The following is a 25,050-nucleotide window of genomic DNA, read 5'->3' on the forward strand; positions in this document are numbered from 1 at the left end:
TAATATAATTTCTATGTGGAAACACAATGAGCTGCACGGAGCGAGGCACCGCGGATGACATGGAATGATAACGTGATGGAAGCGTCTGACTGTTTTCAGTTGACACACGTGTTGTTACAGATAAGGATGGACAGACGTGTGGATTAGGCCACGCCCAGAACATGCACATGTTTCCTGAACCTTGAGCCTGAGCTGACGAGTGAAGGAGACGATCACAAGACGTCCAGTTTGTTCTCTTCTTCAGTTTGACTCCAGAGTTCAAAACCAGATGAAAAGACAGATCAGTTCATCATTTCACTTTCATCTGCCACCGGAGGTGAAGACACTCTTTCCTTCTTTTCCTCAAACTCTTCTGTTCTTCAGCGTCGGTGTGTTTCCACGCTCACGATGTTTCTACACATCTGTCCGATGGAGCCGGTTTGTGGAACGTCGGCTCGTGACTTAATCCAAACACCTCTGTTTGGTTACGAAGACTGAGTCTGGGTGTAGCTGATCAAAGAGGAGCGGCTTTGATCAGCTAACGAACAAATGAGCCTTCGACCTGATTATTAATGAATCGATGACGTCACATTCAAACATCTGTTTGATGAAACATCAGGTTTTAGATTTTTTATGTTTGATTCATAAAAAGGCAAAATTATCAATGAACACAGGATTAAACTGCAAACACATATTTTTAATTAGACGGAGCTTCAGAGAAGAATCGTCACATGAGGTCGTCCTAGTTTTTTAATCGAGTCCCAGTGATTGACAGATGGAGGAAATGGTTGGTAGAGAAACCAGGCGGACGCTGGCAGGAGCAGCTGGAGGTTCACGTCTGATGACGGAGGAGGTGTTTCTCCCTCTAGATGCTGCCTGAAGAATCTGATTCCAGAATAAAACAAATTGTGGGGAAACCTTTTTAATTGATGTTATTTTCTGACAAATCAATAACTGCTCATCTGTCTCCCGCACGTTGTCTGAACCGAGGACCGGGTTGAACCGTGAATAACCTCCGACGTGTAGCTGTGCTGGGTTCAGACGCTCCCCTGACACGTCTAATCATGTAAAATATTATGACCGTCTTATTATCAGGGGACGACCTGAGTCTGAAGAGCAGACGGAGCTCAGCACATTTTCCTTCCTCCGGCTCAGTTACGTAGAAAAGTTATCATTTAATGGCTGAGAGGCTCGGAGGTCAAGTGATGGGTAACGAGGCCACGCCCACGAGCTCCGTGGTTGGTACAGACCGTGTTTGTTTACTGCTTCGGTTCTGTGGTCACTTCCTCCTGCTCTGACACCGCCGTCGTTGTTTACTTGATAATCGAAGGACAGAGCCGCCGTTTCTGCCAAACTGGGCCAAACTCTCCGCCTGCGTCATCGTGGTACGAGGAGGAATGTTCTCCTCCCGACTCGTACAAGACGGTTTGTTGCCAGAGGCTGAGTTCAACGTGTCCGCGGCAGCCGGCGCCCCCTGTGGGGAACATAAATCCAGCGTTAGCCGCGTTAGCTCCACCACGGAGGCCGGTTTTTTTCACCAGCACGATTGAGCAGAAGCTACCGGAGCAGTTTTTCTTGAAACTTGGTCAGAAGGTCGGTTATGGACCAAGACAGGAAACTCAGCTCAGAACAACCAGTCTGAGAATCTGCTCCTGAACACGGAACAGGAGCAGATGCCGACTGAATGTTCCTGGAACAGATCAGGAGTCAGTTCAGCAGCGATGGTCGTCGGTTCACAGTTTAATCTGTGGAACGTGAACCAGCGTCCGGCATGTTCTTCACATGAAGCTGTCCGTGTGTTAATTAGTAACAGGTCAGCGTGGACACGGTTGAGTTATGTAACGCTGCCGTGTTTATGCCAAACATAACATGTGACTTCCCGTGGATCGAATGCCCCTGTCGGTTCGGATCAGCACTTCCTGTCCGTTTGTGTGTGTGTGTGTGTGTGTGTGTGTGTGTGTGTGTGTGTGTGTGTGTGTGTGTGTGTGTGTGTGTGTGTGTGTGTGTGTGTGTGTGTGTGTGTGTGTGTGTGTGTAGCCTGCGGCGCTGCTGCGACGGGTGGATGCTCTGACCGCTGCTTGAGTGGAGCTGCTCCGGAGCACATGCTTCACAGATAAGACTTATCTCTGCAGGATCTGCTCATGACGGGTTGAAGCTGTGGACACAAAGTCCAACAGAAACGTCTCGTTGTTGTTGTGTCCTTCACTCACAGACGTCAGCTGGACAGAAGACGGACACGTCTCCGCTGACACTCACTCCTCAGATGAACGTTCAGGCCTTCGGACGGTTTTTAGTCTCACTCTGCAAACTTTATTGTGTTTCCATGAAAAATCCAGAATGTCATTTCTGAATGTTTCTGTGAACCCGCCCGACTCGTCGAGATTAAAGTCAGGTCAGAACATTTTGTTCCTTCAGACGAGAAGAAGACGTTCGGTGCAAATAACAACATAGAATATATTTATTTTAATACAATTTAAAACTGGATTTAAACCATCACAGACGTGTTTTAACTTAAATATCAACAGAAGATCAATTCACCTAAAACTAAAAAACTGAACTTGTTATGTGAATCTGCACATCGTTATATATTTTTAAAATAATTTAGATATATGTTTTAAATAATAAAATGTCCAGAACCTACAGATTTATATGTGTTTATGTAAAAATATAAAGAAAAGTATAAAAACTGGTCCTGGATCATTTCTGTAGATTAAACCTTCGGATCATCGAGTGGAACAGGACAAAGTTTAAATTCTTCAATGTGTCAGGAGACGTTTTATTTTAAATCAGTGTTTGGATTCAACTTTCCTACAAGTTTCAGGATATTTTCCACAAACTCTGAAGCAAAGACAAGTCAGTGTTTTGCATAATGATAAACTGAAGTAATTCAACGTCTGGACAAAGTTCCCTGTTGTTCAGTGAGAAAGTCGCCTGCGGAGACTTTCTACATTAATCTTATCTTCCTTTCTGCCTCTGGAGGACAAACAATTTAATATTCAGACTTTTATTTTCCCCGGTGATTCATTTAAATGTGAGTTTATCTCCAAAGCACAACATTTGAGTATTTGTGGAGGATTTGGTAAATCAGTTACCGTCACCTAACATTAAGTTCAACGTGTCCTGACCGCGGCAAACTACTGAGTAACCGCTGGAGATGATTCCAGATGGTGGCAGTGACACGAGACCTGAACGCCGTGACTCTCAGACAAACTGTTGGATTAACGAGCACAAACGCTCAAGAATCCAAAAATTTAAAAAACAAGATAACCAGGTAACCATGGGAACACGTCCCCGATTAGACTGGGTGCCTCGAAGTGACTCAGAAACTCTGATGGTTCATTGAGACGACGACACGGGAATGAAATCTTTCCAAAGTCAACCAAGGTTCACAACGTTCTGGGAGTTTTGAGAAGGCCCCGTCTCGTCACAGGGTCAGTTCGGGGCGGAGGCTCGGGGGAGCGACGCCACTCGATACCTGGAGGTGCAAACAGAAGCTGCTTCAGACGTTTCTGCTCCGGTGCCACCAGCAGGTCTGTGGGTTCAGACGTTCGCTCGTCTCGTCGAGTCACTGGAGACGAGTAGATGTGGCCGAGCTCTCGCCACCTGCTCCACCTGCCAATTAAAAGACACCACGAACGCTTTGAGTGATCCGCCCTGACGCCCGGTTCTTTATTTGTACAGCGTCAGCAGCACCAGTTGATTGACAGCTGTCACGATGAAAACAGAAATCTCTGTATCTGGTCAAGTTTCCTGAGACCTCACAGAACAACCAGAGGGTGAAAGGGCTCAAGTGTTGACATTTTATATGGGGGGGTCAAAGGTCAGCGTCACAAGCAGCATCATGATGTCATGTTCTCACACAACACAGAGGCGGTTCTAGATCTGGTCCTTGATTTCTTGTGGTTTTTATAATTGTTTATTATCGTGATTGAAGCAGAAAGATAAAAAAAACTTTATTGATCCAGAGAGAAAGAGGCGGAGCTGCAGCGGAACATTTCAGATCCAGTGGGCGAAGTCGTTTCCTGTCGACTTTCTCACGAAGCAGTTTTTCTCCATATCAGGATCCAAAGTCCAGATTCTGATCCGTCAGCTGTGAATTTAAATCCTCAGCCAAAGATCATCTGAACGTCAAAGTCCTCAGTCCGTACTTTACCTGTACATCGTGTTACGTCGAGTCAGACCAGACTTTATTCCCAACACTTCAGTTCTGAGTCGTGCTCTGTTCTTACTTATTGTCTGATAAGAACTCACCGGACGAGAACACGTCGTCTTTGTGTCTGTGGAAGTGATCAAAGTGTCGCTCACTTCATCTCCTCCCTCTGAGTCTAAAAACAAACTGCAGAGGCATCGTCCGCTGAGTCACGAGCACCGAGCTGGAGCCAGGCGACTTCTGTGTGACAGGAAGTGGAGGATTATCTTTTACCCCGGAGGCCTGGGGGAAATGTGGCTCATTCATAAACAGCCACAAACAGATTCCCCAAGTGAAACATGTGACTTTCTGCTTGATGAGCTCACGAGGAATTAGTTAAGAGGAGGTGGGATGATGTTTTTGTCTCTGCTTCAAACACAAATCATGTTGAGGTGATAATGAATCGATATATCTCCATCTGATCAACATTTCAAATCTCAGAGACCATCACCTCATTCCTCTTCCTTTATTACAGCTGTGCTGCTGTGTCACAAACATAAATGAAACTCGAGTCATGTGAGCTACAGTCTGTCTGTCGGCTCAGACGAGCGTGGACGAGACGTGACGGATGCGTTTCTCCGGTCAGCTCGACGGCTCTGTGCTCAGAGTCTGAAGAGACGAACACAAAGAGTCCGTCGTCTTTCTGAGGGCGTTTTAAAAAAAACTCCATACAAGCATCAGTATTTTTAAGGTTGACGGTTTCAGGGATTAGACTGTTGTTGGTGTTTTTATTATTCTTTGTCATGCTGTTGCTCATGTTGTGTCACACGGACCTGTGGTGCGTAAAGGCCGAAGCTTCCAGATAAAACCCAACGAGGCTCGGTTTTAATCCTCCTGAGGTCACGTCAGGGATTATTCACTGCAGTTGTTTTAGCGCGGGAGAATCTTTCTCCTGCCGGAAGCTCAGACCCTGAGCCGCCGTGTGACTCCATTACTCCAGAGTCCTCCTGCTCATGTCACAGGTTTTATTGTTTCTCATCTAGTTTTTCATGTGTGAAGTCCGTGACCCTGGTCGACCGATCCACAGAACCGCAGAGAAATACTCGATTACACGTAAAGTAGAAAAACCTTGTGCTCAGGTCAGCGGACAGCAGGAGAGAAAGAATAAAGGAGTTCAAATAAAAGACAGGATGAAGGAAACGGGGGAAACAAAGTCATGAAAATGAATTGATCGACTGATTTCAGATTCTTCAAGGTTCATCTTGGATTTTGGGAAACACACAATCAATTAATCAATAATGAAAGGAATGAAAGGAATGAAAGCCATGAAGCGATGGTAATAAAAGATGAGGAAGATAGAAGAATAAAGAATATCACAGAAATAAGACCAAAGGGAGGAGGGGGAAGGATAGAAGATAAAAAAAGGAGGCGTAAGGAGTGAAGAAAGGAGGGAGTGAGGATGGATGTTGAGACATGAAGCTGTAAATAAACTGTGACGAGCTGAATAACAGACTTTATGTGACCGACACGTTCATTATCCTTTTAATGACATTTCGTTCTTGAAAAGTAGAATTCACACCGATGCATCGTTTCGTTTCAGCCTTTTTATCGATAAACCTCGTCCATGTCAGGGAACGTGTCACAGACGAGCTCGGCGGCGTCCTGCTGTGCTCAAGCTTTTTGTGCAGATGTTCCAACAACAACGCTTCTCCTCAGCGGTCCCCTGATACGGTGAACTAACAGATTGTGTTGTGTGTGACCAGGTCACCGCACTAAGCTGATTAGACTAATGAGCTTTCAGCAGAATCTTAAAGAGCAGAGATGTGTGGCTCAGATGAGCAGAGACGTGATTAACGCTGAGTCCACTCAGACCGGAGCGTGTTCACGTCTCTGTCTCTGCAGATTCCAACCAGTCATTACTGAGTTCTAATCAAAGGTCCAGGGTTCATTTGCACAAAATGAAAAGTCATTAAATTGCTAATTAAACGTGTATCGCTGAGGTTTATATTTGTTTTGAGCTCGTAAAAATAAAACTGTGTAAACATTTATTTAAATAGTTTTTACAAGCATCAATTATTTTCTTATCTCGAACACAAACAGAAGAACAGACCGCTGCGTTCATCTTTTCATTCTCCTCCTCTCAACAGGATATTTTACATGATTTCATTTTCTCGGCCTCGGGCCTCCTGCACTGTTCTGTCCACATGACGCTCGTTCACTCGGTCTGTGGGAAAACCAGGGGCCGGTCCTTGAACTCGTCTCCTCCATCGTCCGCTTTGTTTCACGGAGGAATTCTGTGAAAACGCTGCAGGGGAACTTTGAGGCGCTGATGTCACGGAGGACGTTCGAATTCCTCCAGGTCTCAATGTCCGTTTTGTGTCTGGGTCACATGTTGCAGCTGGTGGACGTCATCACAGGGAAACAGAATTTCCCACAGAGTGAAATCATGAGGGGCGAAGTGCGGGGGGGGGGGGGGTTGAACTCATGTTTTCACTTCAATAAAACTTTATTTATCCCTCAGGGGGACTTCCTCCTGAAGTAAGAATGGACAAACAGGACAGAATGGACCGAGTCACAGGGTCAAACACGAGGGGTGAAGGCCGCCACTCCACAAACTCCCTGACGAGGACGAGGAGGGTGGCGTCCGTGATGATGATGATGAGCGGTGTGGTCGAGGAAACCTGATTCACGTCCTCGTCCACTCGCTGAACAACTTTGCAGTCTTTTTGGAGACGAGTGTTTGTTGGATGGACACAGTTTCAATACGTTTCAGGGATCTGTGTCCTCCACAGAGACAGCTGTGCAGGACAGGGGACTGATAGTGGAGCAGTAAAGACGAGCTGCGTCCATCTGTCTTTAGAGCCTCCGTGGGTTTCACTTCCACCTGACGAACAACTGATCACATCTCTGCAGGGACGTTGGTCTTTCCTTTGTTTTGAGTTTGACATGTAAACCATGTGTCCAGAGTTTGTCTCTGGGTTCGTTAGTGTTAGCTTCATTTAAAAACAAACTCTGCTTCTGTGTATTCCACCTGCTCTGTCTTTGTCTCCGTCGAGTCTGGACAGGATGTCGTGTTTCCTGACTGGACGTGTAGCATGAAGTCAGAAACGTGTTTGACACGTGCAGGGAAGCTCATGATGTTTGTGTTTGTGTTGACAGGACCAGACGACGGCAGGATGCTGCTGCTGCTGCTCTGTCTGCTTCCTCTGGTGAGCGGCAGCACGACGTGGACTCTGAACGCCACGTACAGAGCCGGACAGAACCGCGGTGAGTGTGAGCACGTGGACGTTTGTGATGTGAACTTGTCTAAAAGCCTCCAGTGTCTCAGTCAAGGTTTGGTTGCAGCTCTGGACTGAGTGCATGATGGGAAACAATGAACTCACACGTCACTGCTGCAGGAGGTGAAAGGTCGAGCACCAGTCACAGAGCCCCTCAGCGATCCCTCGACAGGGAGGATGACTCACTCTGCTGCTTTTATAACGTCCAGCTCTTTATTAACACCTGAAATATTCTGATTGACTTTATATATAAATATTCCTCCACATTACGACTGATCATATTCAGGAACAGCAGCACCACATGGCGCCATATTTATCTCTCTGTGTGAAAATGGTGGAAAAATCGGGCGATGTCCTGAAAGTGGCGCAAATAAACAGAATAAATGTTGTTAGTCGACAGTGAATTGAACGTTTTTGTGGCCACAACAAAGAGAAGAAACCCAGATTTATTCTAAAGCTCCGAGGAAATGAAATCTCCAGGAGCCATCTCTTCTCGTCAACCTTTCCCAGATGAGATTCTTTCAAGATAATGTCAGCAGATCCTCACACAGAGCGACAGAAAATACCAGAGCGGCTCAGATGATGCTTTATTAGAAAATAAACCCCGGCTGCAGGTTGTTGACGTCAGTGCAGCGGAGAGAAATCTTCTTGCATCACGAGCTGCATCTCAGAGTAAAGTCCCACCTCCTGCTGCCCCCCCCCCCCCCGTCTCTTCCTCTCAGGCTGCTGGTCCTAAATAAAGCGTCTCTTCCACTTTCTGGGAAAAGTTCTTCATTTAATAATCAACTTGGAAGAAGAAAGTTTCTTCTGTGAGCTGGTTCCAATAAATATAAAGACTGAGGGATTGTGGGATTCCGTCCCGGAGGTGGCAGCGTTCTGAAATGTCACTGGTACCTGAGAGGATTGACCCACAGCTTATTTTCATGACAGGAGGACGTGTCAGATTTCAGCTGCACGTGGTGTCTGTCTGTTTATTTCTGTTCATTTTGTGTCTCTGGTGTGATTTTCTATCTTTGTTGTTGTTTTACTTCTCATGGGACATTGTGTGTTTCTGTTTAAGCGTCTCTTCGTGGACATCACAAACCTGTTACGTGACAATAAACCCGGTTCACATTGAAACCAAAGCGGCCGCAGCCTGGAACAAAGAAAATGAGTCTCAAGGGTTTGAAGATGTTCTCCGTGTTTCGTGATTATCGCGTTAATCTTCTCGCATCATGTTCACTTCACGCTTTGATGCAATTAAGACTTCATACCGTGGAGAAAACGGAGCCGGCGGCAGAGACTTATCTCAGCTGTAGATTGGAGCGGCGTCGGTTTGTTCCTGAAGTGGAGCTTGTTGATTAGAAAAGTTCCTGCAGCGTGGATCACTGAGCTTCTTACAGAAAACACAACAGGCCATTGTTTCGCTGCTGCATTCTCTCATGGATTACTGCTCAACACGCTGCTTTGATCCTGCTCTTATGTGATGGTGACTTTGAAGTGGGACATGTGTAATGTCCTCAGGAGTCAACACACCTGACGCACGACTCAACTGTCCCTCGCCGCTTTGTTCTGGATCCTGAGACAAGACTGAGCGTCCTTCAATCAAATCTTTTCGAATTCTTCAAAATCAATTTTTTTTTTTTTCCTCCTCTGCCTGTCGACAGCAGCGCTTCTACTTCCTGCTGTGTGTGTGTGTGTGTGTGTGTGTGTGTGTGTGTGTGTGTGTGTGTGTGTGTGTGTGTGTGTGTGTGTGTGTGTGGAAATGAGAGAGGACTGTGAGATCATTGATTATACCTTTGTGTGGACATTTTGTTTCGTCTTCATCATTTCTTTCCTCTTCATCATTGTGTCTCCTCTTCATCATCATGTCTCCTCTTCATCATTGTGTCTCCTCTTCATCATTGTGTCTCCTCTTCATCATCGTGTCTCCTCTTCATCATCGTGTCTCCTCTTCATCAGTTGTTTGCTCCTCGGTGGTTTTGCATCAGGTCAGATTACATTTGTTTATTTATTTTTCACAGGGGAGGAAGTTGCCGTGACAACGCGGCCCGACATCTACTACTGCCGCTCTCCCAACATGGAGGACTTCACCTGCTGGTGGCGTCCGCTGGACAACCTGACGGACGGAGAGGTCGTCTCCTACGTCCTCACCTACTCCGAAGAGTACGTCCATCACATTCCTCGTTTTCAGTGAAATAAACGTCGTTGTTCTCGTCACAGTTTCACACTTGGTGAATTAGTTTATCTTTAATCTTCAAAGTATTTTCGGATCCTCGTGTTTCTGTGCCACACAACTTTGTTTTTCTAAAACCTCGCTGTGCTGCAGCTCAGAGGCCCAAAGTTTCTGGGTCACATGAATTCCGCCGTTTAAATCCACTTTGATTTCTCGTGCTCTACTTCACTGTGAAGCTTTTAACTCGTCGATATTCCAGAGCAGCTCTAAAAAAAGCCCGACGCCTGCTCAAGTGGCGGCGGGTGGAACCAGCCTGTCGACGTGGCGCACGCGCCAACAAACTAAACGGGTCCCAGAAACGAGGACGAATTGGATTCTGCCTTTGACCTGACGCAGCATCACAGACCCATCGACTGGTGCTCTGTGGTTCAAAAAAATCAAAGCTGAAGTTTCATAAGAGAATCGATGACAACATAAATGTTTCTGACAGTTCGACAAAGAAATAATCTGTAACTTTGGTCGAGTAAATTAAGTTTGGAGCAGAATTTAATATTCACTCATGTAAACAGTTTAAATGAATCAGTTTGATCTGTGGCTGCAAATCAAACTAACCAGTGAACAAAGACGCACAGAGGAAAAAATAAACCTTCAGAAATGAGGCCGATGAAAAAAAATCCTTACAATGAAATTCCTGTGTGGTTATTAGATGAAGGGAAGAATTCTCTCAGCTGACGTTCTGTCGATTTAACTGGAACTAGAGCATCAACCCTCGAATGAAGAGTCGACCTGTGTCAGCTGTCGCAGCTGAGCGACAACAAGTTGGTTCGTTGTGTAAAATGTTAAATCCAAAAAGAGAACAAGCTGCTTGAACTCTCTTCTGCAGCTCGTTGGTTCTCGTGGTCAAATTAAAGCACAAAGGAAAACGAGGACGAGACAGTTTCTGTAAAGAATTCAGACGAAAGCTTGAACGTCTGTAAAATATTCAGTGTGATGATTGATGTGGACGTTAGAATCAAAGTTTCTTCTTCTGTCTTTGTCCACAGTGAAGGTCCCCGACAGGAATGTCCCGACTACACGAGCGGCGGTAACAACAGCTGCCACTTCGACAGCAGCCACACGTCCATCTGGAAGGTTTACTGCATGAACGTGACGGCCGTCACCGCCCGCAGGAACTACACCTCCCCGAAGTACTGCCTGGACGTGGCAGATATCGGTAAATAGGTGTTGGTGACGCCTAGTGGCCGGAGACGCTCGGGTTGTGTGTTTGTCTCATCGTTGTGAATACGATATCTCAACAGCGCCTCAAAGGGAATCTCTTCAGGTTTGATGCAAACGTTCACTCGAACTCAAGGATGACTTGATTACGTTTTGGTGCTCGGAGGTCAAAGGTTAACGTGTCAGGAACATCTGGAGGAACTTCAGCTGCTGGTTGAGGAATGTGATGCGTGATCGGCTCCTGAATAAGCTGCAGCTCGTGTCTCTGATCTGATGTAATATCTTTGACGTCCACGCGGAGCCCTGAGCTGCTCTGTCTCTCAGTCGGAGCAGCAGGTGTCTGTAGATCCAGTCGAGCAGAGAATAACGTGAGGAAGTGAGACGCCCTCGGGCCTGGTTATAATTTAAAGACTCCACATTACAGCTGGACGATGAGACACACGCCTCTCTGATTACACACATTTAAAACATTCGCTGTGATATTTCTGTGCACGTCTTTCTGCAAGTGAACTCAAGAGAAGCTTTATTTAGCCGCAGACTGTTTGTGACAACAGCAGGAAGCCTCTGAGGGCCAGTTAATCACATTTATTGGGGAGCGAGGGTCTGTTATTATCCAGATGCTGCAGATTTGCACCGGATCGGAGCTGCAGCTCAGCGGAGGTCTGCTCTGCGTCTGTGTCATGTGAAAAACACAAGACGTGTGGGACTCATCGGCGCTAACACGCGTGTAACCTGCGTGAGGGTCCACATGACCGGCGTGGTAATCTTTTGTTGTCCTCAGAAATGGAAGGAAGGTCAGAGACGTCGCTCTTATCTCCAACCAGCAGGGACTTCGGCCCACGCCTGCAGAGACAGAGCAGCTCAGGGCTCCGTTGAACAGAGCAACCGAAAGGTCACAAGTAAAATGTCACACAGAGGTCACACTTTGATTTCATGCCGCTGATGTGACGTCCAAGTTGTTCACATTATTATGTCACTGCATAAGAACATATTGGTTCACGTTATAATGTCACGTTATATATTTATTCTAATGTTCCCCTCTCGCAGTTTGGTTTGATCCTAGTGCTCTCGTTACGCTCTTCCATTGAAATGTTTTTCTGTCGTCCAATTGAAGAAACTGTTTTAATTCAATTATGGACGGAAAGAAGCAGAAATCAAGAAAAACAAATGAGCAACAGTTAGTTTTTTTTCTGCTGAGAAACTTCAGACCTGGACTCCTCCTGTTGTTCAGCCTCTGGAATGTGATGAACGTCTCCGACCGTCACACGAGAAACTCTGGAAACTCAAACATGTTTTTAGAAAATCTTTTCTGCTCAAACTCTAATTTCAACCTCTGCAGTTCTAATGTTCGAGAGATGAAGAAGGTTTGACGGCACAGAAACACTTTGAGGGATCCTCGTAGCGTTGAATGAGCCGCAGGAGAGAGAGAGAGAGGATTCATGCTTAGTTGAGATTTTTAAATAAAAATGCTCGGTGAAGATTTTTGCGATTGATCAGTGACGCGACGCGATAATGACGGGAATTCTGGGAAATGTTGAAATACTGATTAAAAGACTGTGGTGATTCTGAAGCCTTTGTGTCGTCCACAGTTCAGACCGAAGCTCCCGTCAACTTGACCTACGTGCTGACCGACCCCGGCGGGGACGAGATGGGCCACAGCGTGCAGCTGTCCTGGACGTACCCGGTGCCGTCGCACCTTCAGTACGGCTGGATCACGCTGATGTACGAGCTTCAGTACAGACACATCACCGAGCCCGACAACTGGAAGGTACAGGGTGGAAGCGACGGACGCAGTACGACTCCGTGGCCGAGCGTGGCGTTCCTAACAAAGTGCCCCCCCCCCCCCGTGTGTTGCAGGTCAAACACTCTCTGCGGGAGCCGCACGTGGAGCTGCTCGGCCTCCCCGTCAGCAACTACGTGGTCAGAGTTCGCTGCCGCTCGCAGAACTACGGCCTGTGGAGCGAGTGGAGCTCCACGCTGCTGATGAGCATCCCCGACAAACTGCCGGCAGGTAGGCTGACGCACGGGGTTTCCATGACAACACCCACACAGCAGCGATTAGCACGAGTCCCCTAATTACGGTTATTCTTTTAAACGTGGTGAAACAACTTCACTCTCGAAATATAACAACTCGTCCTAATTATGATCGATGCTCTGTCTGACTCAGAGAAGCTGTTTGCACCTTCGTGTGTGTTCATGTGTCACGTGACAAGGTGTCGGTGAGGACGGCTAACGATGTCATTCTCTTCTCCAATTAAAGAGGGGGAGGGGGAGAGAAAGGGAGGAGGAGAGACGGTGACTCATGAAGTGTTTGTTGGATGTTTCAGGGAAACTGTTGGTGCTGATTCTGGTGACGGGCGTCGGTGTGTTGGCTCTGCTGGTCATCGCTTTTGGCGTCATTCCACAGAGCAGAAGGTCAGAACACACACACACACACACACACACAGACACACACACACACACACACACACACACACACACACACACACTGAGAGACACACACACACACACACACACACACTGACGTTGTGTAGATACTCAAACTGTCTCTATTGTCGTTTGCTCTTCAGAATAAAAGAGTACTTCCTGCCGCAGATACCGAAGCCGAGGATCATGGGTATCGACCCGCTGCTGATGAAGGTAACGCGTCTGATTGTCCCGCCTCCTGTCAATCAGCCATCGCTGGTGTCCTTGGCGTGTGAGCTGCGTCGTGACGTCGTCTGACGGTTCAAAGTTGAAGCTTCAGTTAAATCACAAACTGACTTTTCTCTTTTCTTCATTTCTCCTCCACCTGTCTTCTCCTCTTCTCTTCTCTCCCTCTCTCTCTTTTGATTCTTTTTCTGTCTCTATCTCTGTTTTTGTCTTTTTCCTGTCGTTCTTCTTTTCTCCATCACTCCTTCTCTGTCCTCCTCTCTCTCTCTCTCTCTCTCTACCATTTCCTGTCTCCTGTTTCTTTTCTTTTCATCCTCTCCTTCCTCTTTTTTCCCCCCGAACCCTAAAATGTCCCCTCCTCCTTCATTCTCCGTCATCCTTCCTTCACTCCCCTCCTCTTATTTCTGACTCTTCTCCCTCCCCCTCTCTGTCCTCCCTCCTTCAGAAGGGGAACCTGGATGAAATCAACCGTCACCTCAGTAACTTCCACAGCTACAGACCTCCGAGCTACACGGAGGAGGTGTGGGACCAGGTCAGCGGTGACAACCTGTACGTGACCTCTCCGAAGCTCCTCAGCGTCGCGGCCGGCCCCATGGGCGTCGATAAGGAGGCCTTAGTGGTTCCCGTGGCCGCCCGACTCCAGTTCACAGCCCAAAACCGGACATCCTACATGCAGAGCCTGTCGCCGTACTGCTCCTCGCCTCCCGAGGCCTTCGCTCCGTCGCTGCCCTCCTCGTGGCCAAGGCCGGAGATCATGTCCCTGCCAGGGACAGACTACAGCGTGATGGGACAGGGCAACTCTTTCCCCGTCCCCGACGCCACCGCCGTTAACGCCAACGCCTCGCCTCAGGATTTCTACACCTGCGTCCAGCTCATGAATGAAAGCGGCGATGTGCACCTGGTGCCGTGTTTGCCGCCGCCGTACTGCAGGGAGTTCCCGCCTCTGCAGAGTGGCGGCGACGAGAAGGAAGAGAAGAAGAGGAAACTTGCCGCGTACCAAGCCAGGAAGAATTTGACGAGCGAGCCCAAAGATGGCGGCAAGGCCGAGAGGAGCGAGGCGTCCGTGCCTCTGCTGCCTGTCGCCGTCGACAACAGGGGCTGATTGACAGGAAGCACGACGAATACAAATACGTGGAAACTAAAGAATGTCTGCAGGACGTTCGCTTGCTCATGTTCAGACCTCAAACAAAGAAAAGAAACCAACTCTCCGTCTCTGGTCCGATATCCTGAGTTGTGTTCGGGCGACTGACACTTTCTTTGTTAAACTGTGTGGAACCAAAACGTGTTGTTTAATGCAAACATCAGATTCCAGGTTGAAATCTGTCAAACCAGAGTCTGGAAACAAACGAGAGAACAAGATAACGACCGCTTCACCACGCGCTGCTTCTGCTACACCGTGTTCGTCTGCGCTCAGCTTCGGGGCCTCTCTCAGGAAATACTAAACTGTGCGGTGTCGAGATCTGGAGGAGACAAAACAACTGCTGGTTCATCGAACGCTCAGATCCTCTGTTGGTGTTTTCACGTCAAACCGTTCGCCTTCCTCATCAGATTCAGTTTGAATTCACTGGAGCTCCTCCGTCACTTTCTCTACGTCACTGTCGCACATCTCAAACCTTCATCGTGTCTCACCGGAGTGAAGTCGTTGTTTATATCTGCTTCATATCAACTCTCCCTCTGGCGTCCGTGTGGTGAGGACACGGGCGTGACACTGATCTACACGTGTGTCTCTCAGTCATCTCATCTCATCCGTCAGTATTTAAGCTCGTCTGCGATGTTTCTCGTGTTCCTTCAATGTTGTGTTGTTTTATTCGACAGAAAAAGAAAAACAGATTTTTTTCTTTCGTCCTAAAAATGATGAATTTAACACTTTAACAAATCTTTGTGTATTTTCAACATGCTGAAGTGACCAGTGTTTATGAATAGAGAATAAAAGCAGCTGATGTCGATGACGAGGTGAAATCTGACCGTCAGCTACCGGCTCTGGTCTTTGACGCATCACAGGATGTCGTTTGATTCAGGTTTTAAACATCCAGAACTTTTTACTCAGATCTGAAGATTCTTCTCCTCTGTAACGAGTTGTCACATTATTATTATTATTATTATTATTATTATCATTATTATCTGTGGGACGTCCTGACCCTGACCCCAGCTACCTCACCTCGGAGGACGTCCCTGTGGCCAAAGCTTTATTCCAACGTGTTTCTTTCTTTGCCGTCGAGCACCAGAGACGAGCCCATAGCTGAATAATGTTTCCACCGTCCGCAGCTGTCGATTCTGTCACGTCACTTCTCCGCGGGATCCAGAGTTTGTAGCTGTAACGTGTTTACTCTCTTGAAAAGTCGTCATTCTGGCCCCCCCGGCCCTCGTCACCTCTGAACTCGCTGATGTGGCGTCGTCTCGTCGTTGCCGTTCGATGTCGTGCCGTGTCTGTCAGCGTGCCTGTGTGTGCCTTGTTGTTCACTGAAGTGTTTGTGTGAGGAGTAAACAGTTCACGCACTTTGTGTTGAGTAAAAAAAAACTAAACCGCCTTTTATTGTGACACTTTCTACTTGTGGGACAAAAGCACTTTCTCTTAACTGCAATAAAAAGTGAAAAGGCCGCTGAGCGTGTGAAGAGTCATCATTTCTGTGGAGTTTAAAATAAACCTGAGGAAGATTCATCGTCCATTTTGTTAATCTTATATTGTCCAGATAACAAGTGTGTGACTCCAATTATCTGCTGACATGAATAGTGGAGACGATGGTCAGCTGACGGCAGATTAACACACGGGGGGGAAGGAGTAGAAAATAAAATCTAAATCATCAATGTGAACTGAATGATGGAGAGAATATAAGAAAGAAAAGATATAATAAAAAGAAGAGAAGACGTTGATGTGATCATGTGATATTTAAATCAGAGCCAGTCGTCAGAATCAATGAAAATACTCTGAACTGCAGCGTCACCTGAGTACAAGTACTCGATTACATGCTGGTGTCGAGTGTCAGGGTCTCCACAGGCCTGCTGGGGGATGTGGGGGAGGATTTGGAGAGGAGGAGGGGGGAGACTAACTTTAGGAGATAGTGTCAGTGCGGCCGGCGTCAGCTTCAGACCAGATCACCTCCTCCGGCCTGACCCGTCTGAACAGAGGTAACACACTCACACACACACACACACACACACTCTCACACACACAGCAGGAGTTTTACATGAAGCTGAGAACCAGACGTTTGGTTTTTCTGTGAGTTTTCACACGTCTGATCAAATGTTTTAAAGCCTGAAGCTGTTCGGCCTCTTCACTGTGACGCTGCAGCTCAGGCAGCTGTCACGTCACTAAAAATAGATCCGCTGGAAGGCCTCATATCACACTCACTCTCACACACACTCACACACACACACACAGTTTTGTAATCACTGTCATTTTTCTGCTCGTGTGACGCAGCTCACTGGAATGATTTTCTCTGTGTGACTCACTGAAGTTATTTTATATATTTCTATATAAGTCTGAAGTTACTCATGAAAAGTTCTGAACAAAAAGAAACAATCCTTTTAAATTCATGACAGTGTTTTTAAATTGGACATAATAATTCAGCTGATCTCTTTCCCTCGGTGGTGTTTTAGTTTTAGGATCATTCGTAGTAACTCTAATATTATTTCACATATATTCCATTGTCTTCGTTTATTTCTGGGTGTTTCCGATTGTGTGGTTTCAAGTTTGACTTAAATAAATCAAGTTCATCATTAAGACCGAGTCATGATGGAGCTTCTTGTTTTTTAAGTAAATGAAGGTGAAAATCATGTGACTTTTCGTTTCACGTTGTATTTGTTGAATTTCTCTCAACACTTACTTTTGCTCCGTGTCATCAAATGAACTAATCACCGAAGTTCTCCGTTACTTATAGACTCAAAACCTCAATGAAGCTTTCTGTCGTTTCATTTTTTCAAGTTTGGAGAAAGAACCAGACAGAGAGGCAGCCGGCAGATAAACGCTCAGGTGTTAGCTCAGGTGTTAGCTCAGGTGTTAGCGTTAGTGAGCCTTTAAGACACTGGGATCAATCTGAGGTCAAAGGTCAAATCTGAAGTGATCAGGACTCTTCGTCTGATCCCGACAGGAACACAAACACACACGTGAGACTTTCATCACTTTCATCGTTTTCCTCAGACATCCGGTCTCACCAGCAGGAAGAGAGGGATCTTGGTTGCCATGGAGTCGGCCAACGAGAGCGAGGAGCGCAGGGATCAGGCGGTTCCTGATGGAGACGAGGAGGAGGAGGAGGAGGAGCAGAGCGTCAGAGGAGTCCAGTCCCATTACCTCCGCTGCCCCTCCCCCAGGTACGAGACCGACCTGAGCCACACGTCAAATCCCTCAAATAATTAGATTTGATGTTTTGTCAGAGGAGAAATCATCACGGAACTATTTTCTATATCGTCTATATTTATACAAACACACTTAGACCTGAGGAGGTGTGGTGGAATGGATTATTGAGTTTATTATTCTTTAGTCATAGCAATAATAATTCATTTTACTTTTCAGATGGTATAAAATACAGGATTTGAGATTCTGACTCTTTTTACAGACTTGATAATAATTAATTTTAGTTTGCACAATGTGGACAAACTGGTTGTTTGTTGAATAAAACCACTTTGTCTGTTTGGTTTGTGACGACGTCTCGGGGGATGTGACAGTTCAACTGAGCGGCTCATGATCTTTGTCTTTCTCCTCCTCAGTTTCTCAATGATGTCCGACTCCAGGTTTTCAGCCATCTCCGGCTCCGACGCCGCGAGTATCTTCATGGAGCCCATCCACCTCTCGTCAGCCATCGCTGCCAAGCAGATCATCAACGAGGGTGAGACGAGTCAGAGAAACAGAAACAGCCTCAGGGACCAAATTGTAGGACAGTTTTTAATTATTCATCAATTATCGTCAGTCGACAAAATGTCAAAAATAATGAGACGTGTCCTTCGGCTGCAGCAGCAAATTGTTTTCCACGAATCTTCTGCCGTTTAATTAAGCAAACACAAAAACACAAACCTGAGCGGCCGAGCGACACTTCACAGATCTGTGTATAAGTCTCTGATGTCATGTGTTCGGATCAGAAGCTGTATCACCATGGAAACCAGACAAAAACCGTCCTCACTTTGTCCCATGACTTCAGGTCACCCCCCCCCCCCCCCCCACTCTATTCTGTCCTCATTCCAACACACGATTCTCTCGTCCTCATCCAACGACTCTAATTTGGTCAAATCCTCTTCCAGTGCTTTGAGTCCACGTCTCGTCCCTGCAGCTCATTACCGGACGGACACATGGAGACGTTTGTCATTCAGAGAGCGGAGTCCTGCTGATTGAGGAAATTATCCTGAACGAGTCATGGAGCAGCTCCGGCCTCAGATTCCTGCTCCGACATTATGTCACATTAGCTGCAGCTTAATGGACGACACATGTTTCATCTGCTGGGACACGAGTACATTTTCACCAGCGGCTGATTCTCGACCACTCGCAGTTTCGTGGTTTTCTCAGAGACGGACATAAGAGGGAAAATGGATGTCCAGCGTCTCCATTAGGTTTTAAAGATGGAGGCGTACCTGCTCTGAACACCCCCCCCCCCCCCCCCCCCTTTAGTCAAACAGCAGCTTTCACTGCAATCACAGCAGACGAGGATCAACTTCCACAATGTGTCATTACATTCCAGCTCGTGCTGGTCGAGTAAATCGTCTGCGAGTGAAAACCAACGGTCGTGATTTCAGTCGAGAATCGTCGGGCACAGAAACTTTGCACGACCAGTTTCATCGTTGTGTTCGTCCAGAAAATCTGCAGAAATGAAGCAGAGAGGATGATTTTGTTTCGTCTTCTGAACCACCTCTCGCCTCCACGTCTGTTTCAGGACGTCGGTTAAGTTTGGTCCATGTCCCGTCTGCTAACATGCAGGAGGCATGGTTTATGACCTATACTGCAGCCAGACACCAGGGGGCGATGGAGACTTCACTTGTGTTGCTCACGTCCCCAAAGCGAAGACAGAAATGAGCCTGTCATTGTTGGAGCGTGGTCGACCACGGCCGCCCCATAATCCTCTGTTTCTCTCGCTCTGACTGTGTTCTTAAATGTTTAAAACTGCGTCTCCTCCTCAGAGCTGCCCCCTCGTGGCGTCCGCACCGAGTCCGTCCCCGAGTCCATGCTGGAGACGGCCGAGCAGCTGATGGTGGAGGACCTTTACAACCGGGTCAAGGACATGATCGACGACCGCAGCCCCTACAACACGCCCTGTGTGCTGGACATCCAGAGGGCCATGGTGCAGGACCGCCTGGAGGCGCCCGTCAACCCGGTGGACGAGGTGTGGCCCAACATCTTCATCGCAGAGAAGTGAGTGTTCGCGCACAACAGCGCCACCGTCTGGTAAAAGCTGTGCACTGCTATCGGTCTCCACTCAGTCTCTCCTGAGGGTTTTGTTCAAATCTCTTGAATGTTCCTGGTTTTCAGATCGGTCGCTGTGAACAAAGCTCGTCTGAAGCGAATGGGCATCACCCACATCCTGAACACGGCCCACGGCACCGGCGTCTACACCGGCGAGTCCTTCTACGCCGGCATGAACATCCAGTACATGGGCATCGAGGTGGACGACTTCCCCGACGTAGACATCTCGGTTCACTTCAGACCCACCGCAGAGTTCCTGGACGAGGCTCTGCTGACACACAAAGGTGAGCGGGAGCCTTTTAATTTGAAATGAGGTCCTTTTTAAAAACTTTAGTAAAAGTGCAACATGAATAAAAGTTTTATTATTGGAACAAGGTCCAGAGAAGTCAGTTTATCCAAAGCCTCAGAGGGAATCAGAGGAGGGAATCCAGGATGAGAAAAGAACTGGGCAGAGTTAGTTATTGGTTCTTAAACAACGTCTGAGCTTCTGAGAAATGTTTGTCACAGTCACAGGGTCGAGTTCACGTCACAGCTCGTCTTTCATCGGCAAACATCTGTGATAACATCTGTGATAACATCTGTGAACACGTCTGTGAACACGTCTGTGTCTTTTCTGTTTTTCACTTCTTTTAATCTGAAAAACGCTTTAGATGAAAAATCTCAGTGGAAGAAATCAAACATTTCAGTGTTGAATTTATCTGAATGTAAAAAAAAAAACCCAACACAATTTACTTTACTGATTAGAAAAAGTAAATATATAAACAATCTTCGACACAGAACACAACAATCACAGTTACAATAGTTTCTACATTTTATAAAACGATAATTTACAAGACACAAACATTCAGGCAATAATATAAAATCAATATATTCTAATTATATTCAAAAACTATTTTATAGTAAAAACAACCTTTCAAATGTTTGTATAGATGATGTATAGCATCTAAATATTTATATGTGTATACAAAATATTTCGTTTATCATATAGAATATGAATTATCATCTATCTATTAAAATATCTTTCAATATTGAAAGTTTCCATCAGTCAAATTGTTTTTCTTTGCAGGAAAAGTTCTGGTTATTTCCATGATGGGCTCCAGTCGCTCCGCCGTCCTGGTGGCGTCCTACCTGATGATATTCCACCACATGACCATCATGGAGGCCCTGACGTCCTTGAGGAAGAAACGTCCCATCAACCCCAACGAAGGCTTCCTGAAGCAGCTGCGAGAATTCAACGAGAACCTGATGGAGGAGCGCGATGACGACGACGAGACGCTCAGCCAATGCTCCGTGATCGACGCTCGCACGCGCACTCGCATCTTCAACGAAGGCGCGGATGATGATGATGACGATACGGATAACGAGGACGAGCAGAGTATGATCCAGGTGAAAGCTAACTCCATCATGATGGAGGAGGAGGAGGATGGAGAGAGTGTGATGAGCAGCGTCGCCTCGTCAGCCGCCGCCGCCGCGCTCAGGAGTGGACTGATCGGGGCACAGAATGGTGTGGACAACCAGGGATCTGCCGCCGGGGAGATTGTTCTACCTGAGCAGGGCGCCGATGAAGACGAGGACGAAGATGGCCTCGACGGTATGATCCGCGAGTGGCAGCGGAGAAATGAGAAGTATCAAAGTGAAGATTGGTGGGAGGCGCAGCTGAACAGTGAAGGCGAAGATGTGGAATCTCTTTCAGGAGGTCCGCCGAAGAGGACGAAGGAAGGTGCAGACGCCGATGTGGACAGCGTCACCAGTGAGGACGTACGAGCTGTGAAAGAACGGCTGAAGCGTCGCAACAGACGCCCGCCTTCTGATGCGATGTCCACCTCCAGCAGCACGAGTTACTCCGATCTCTGGAAACAGCGTCTGAGAGAAATTGAAGATCAAGCCGCCGCTCGTTACCACAAGAAAGAGGACGACGAAGGCAGCGAGAGCACCGCCACGGAGGGAGGAGAAGGAGGGAGGACGAAGATTGATGACGAGGTGCAGAGTATCCTCTCCGACAACACCTCCATGTACAACTTCTGCCAGAAGAACAAGGAGAAGCTGACGCCTCTGGAGCGTTGGAGGATCAAGAGGATCCAGTTCGGCTGGAACAAGAAAGATCACGAGGATGGAGAGAAGAGTTCTGTCGGAGACGGAGAAAACAGCGAGGGAGAGGCGAAGACCCCGTCTTTCCAAGACGTCAACCTGACGGCGTATCAGTCGTGGAAGCTGAGGCAGCAGAAGCGTTTTGGCGAGGAGAACACTGCTGAGATTCTGGAGATGAGTCGAGGTGAGGACTCTGCCACGATCAAACGGAGACAAAGACGGGAGGAAATCCTGGAGCGTTCGAAGAAGACGTTAGAAGAGAGTCAGTCTCTGTGTGGCTGGGAGACAGAGAGCTGCATCAGCGGAGGTACGATACCTCTGTCTGCCTTCTGGGCTGGAGCCGGGGTCACAGGTCCGCCGAGTGTCGTCAACGACGACAACATGTCCATGCTAAGCGGCAGGTCTTCAGCAATATCCTCCGTTTCACAAGCTCGCAGCTCAAGGTCGGCGCAGTCCGCAGGTCCTCTTCATCCACCTGTTCCTCCCATCCTGCCTGTTCCCACGGTGCAGGGCCCGGGAGGTGAACCTATGGTCAACCTGGCGAGCATCCAGAACTGGATCGCCAACGTCGTGTCTGAAACGATCCAACAGAAGCAGACCGAGATGAGCCTGCCGCCTCCATCACGTGCAGGATCGGAGTTTGGCTTCGGACGAGGTGCAGCGAGTGTGATCTCCGGCCGGGGACTCGATGATGACAAGGCGTCCTTGTTGAGCGGCGCGTCCTACTCCAGCGCTCTGTCCCAGGGTCGTGGCAAGGCAGCCTCGTCGGTGCTCTCAGGTGGAGGGTCGAGCAGCATCTCAGGACTCAGCGGCAGAGGTTCGGCGTTGGGCTCAACCATCGGCTCCACCCTGGGCTCAAAGAAAAACAAGATCACTACCACCAGCGTTCCACTGTTCAGCCTCTTCCAGGACCAGGTCAACCTGGGAAAACTGGACGCCATCGACAAGGAGATCAAGTCTGAGATGAGGGGCAAGATGGCGACCTACGAGAAGAAGAAGATCCTGGAGGACAACAGGCGCAGTACTTTGTACAAGAAGAAGAAACCAAAGGAGGATGAAGATGAGGAGGAGGAGAGTAAGAGGAGAGAGGAGGAGTTCCTCGAGGAGGCAAAGAAACCAGAGAAACCTACGAGGACGTACGGTCTGTCTGGATGCCTGAATCTCAACACAGCTCTGGAGAAAGAAAAGAACACCAGCATCGACGATTGGCTGAAAAGCGTCCGGCCTCCTCCTGGGAAAACGGCGTCCGGAGAAGAAGCTGGTCCGTCAGAGGATCCCTGCGATGATCTGGACGCCTCCGCTTCTGAATTTGACTTCTCGAGCCGCAGGGCGTCCTACGCTGTTGACGAGGAAGACGAGGAAACATACAGCTCCAGATACAGATCGAGGTTACGCGGCGATCCGTCGAGCGAAGTCGCAGAATACTCCTCCAACCGTTACAGCCACAGACGGGCGGAGAAGTCGTACGGGGCCTACAGCGAGAGCGACGAGGGGACGGAGAGCTACGCTGACCTCTCCGCCAAAAGAAAATTCGTGCACCGTTCTCAATTTGAAAGCAGCGAGACAGAAGTGAGGAGCAGCAGAAGAGGGCAAGCCAACGACAATGATGGTGAGGAGGAGGATGACATCGCCACCTTCATCGCACAAACCAGGCAGAGGGTCCGAGCTCGAGCTGCGGCGGAGGCTGAGGACGACGAGGTTCTCGTCGCTTGGAGAGCGCAGCAAGAAGCGAAGTCACAAAGTCGGAGGGATTCGTAAAATACAACTGACGAAGGGAGGTTGTAGGAATTTAGAGCTAGGTGCTAACTAAGCTAATTCAAAGCACAGACTGTAAATGAAAATGGACGACGTGACAGAAGCTTGATGACGCTCCAGGATCACTGCTGCCCAGACAAGATGGCGGTGCCCGTATCTGGGATTTTTTCGCTTCACGGAGGAGGAGGAGACACGTCGTCCATCTTTGTTTTCAGTGGATAGTTTAAAAAACAGCTTTAATTGACTCTAATGGTTTTAAAAGTGTGAAAATATCTGAAAACTCACTTTAAGCAAGAGTTTAGGTGGATGAAGAACTTGAAACGTTCAAGATATCAAAAATAATTCACATCTGTAACGAACATTAGCACCTTTACCTTTTGATCGTGCATCAAAATGCTGTTTAATGTAATTTCCAGAGCCTGTATTATTATATTATATTATTTTAATACTTGAAATGCATATGAGGTTTTTGGTAAACGATCGTAAAACTGATCGAGATGACGAGAAACTCCTGAACATTGAAAATCCTGTTTGTACCGTGAGATTATTTTGTTATTGCAATAAATATTCATGTTTTCCTGGAGTTGTTGATTTTTCTCTTTGACCCTTTAAATAAATCCCATTTCAACAGTTCTGTGAACGAGTGAATGCTTGTTCAAGAGAAAAAGACTTGAGACTTTCTATGAATTATGTGACTTTATCTTTGTGAAGCACAGAAGTAAACCTCCGCTGACGAGGACACAGAGTCTGTTTTGTATTTGAGGGATTCGACAGATCTGAGGTTGACACTCGTGTTTTTCTTGGACTGTTGTTGCATGAAGAGCGTTTCCTGGAAACACTGGCTCCTCATTGGCTCTGGTCTGAGGACACTTTATATCTGGACAGATGTTTGTTTACAGAGACAGTTGCTGTATTCCCCATGTTGTAGCTCCTCCCAGTGGACGGAGAGAGAATTGCTTTTCATATCTTCTGATCTGAAAATGTAAAGTTGAATTCTCTTTAACCATGAATCACTTGATAACCCCCCCCCCCCCCCCCCCCCCCCCCATGCTCTACAGTTCCATGTCTCACTCCAGGTGTTAGATGTATACATGCTTGTGTATGGAGGGTAAATGCTGACACGTGTGAGAGTGTTATTCCAGCTTATTGTGAAGCTGAACATTCCTCAGGGATAAACGCTGTGGGAATGTTGATCTTCACACTGAAACACAGAGGAAACGCTCGGCCATTCGAACTGTGATCACAAATATTAATACAAAAGATTCATACATGTGTAATTCTACACTTTTGACCCCATACGACTCAAAATACATCAAATCTATTCTTCCAATTAAAACTTATATAATTAGACTTATTTCAGTTTTGGTGAATCTTAATTTAGGTTGAATGGTAATTTTATAATTGTGTTTACTGG

The 25,050-nt window shown here is 47.3% G+C and overlaps 2 protein-coding genes across 2 annotated transcripts; both read left to right on the top strand.

The window, feature by feature from the left end:
* The first annotated feature begins 295 nt into the window (after window positions 1-295).
* On the top strand, window positions 296-16,007 carry LOC109645565 (prolactin receptor-like). Its single transcript, XM_069520838.1, has 9 exons — window positions 296-316; window positions 7,268-7,375; window positions 9,390-9,531; window positions 10,585-10,754; window positions 12,346-12,524; window positions 12,614-12,767; window positions 13,084-13,171; window positions 13,327-13,396; window positions 13,854-16,007. Exons 2-9 carry the CDS (start codon window positions 7,285-7,287, stop codon window positions 14,508-14,510), a joined length of 1,551 nt encoding a protein of 516 aa, XP_069376939.1. The 5' UTR covers window positions 296-316; window positions 7,268-7,284; the 3' UTR covers window positions 14,511-16,007.
* A 415-nt stretch (window positions 16,008-16,422) lies between these two features.
* dusp27 (dual specificity phosphatase 27) lies at window positions 16,423-24,219 on the top strand. The gene is made up of 6 exons (XM_069520837.1): window positions 16,423-16,534; window positions 17,547-17,716; window positions 18,113-18,231; window positions 19,511-19,742; window positions 19,860-20,077; window positions 20,860-24,219. Exons 2-6 carry the CDS (start codon window positions 17,589-17,591, stop codon window positions 23,637-23,639), a joined length of 3,477 nt encoding a protein of 1,158 aa, XP_069376938.1. The 5' UTR covers window positions 16,423-16,534; window positions 17,547-17,588; the 3' UTR covers window positions 23,640-24,219.
* The last annotated feature ends 831 nt before the right edge of the window (window positions 24,220-25,050 follow it).

This window comes from Paralichthys olivaceus, chromosome 24, assembly GCF_024713975.1.
Source record: "Paralichthys olivaceus isolate ysfri-2021 chromosome 24, ASM2471397v2, whole genome shotgun sequence".
Classification (NCBI taxonomy): domain Eukaryota; kingdom Metazoa; phylum Chordata; class Actinopteri; order Pleuronectiformes; family Paralichthyidae; genus Paralichthys; species Paralichthys olivaceus.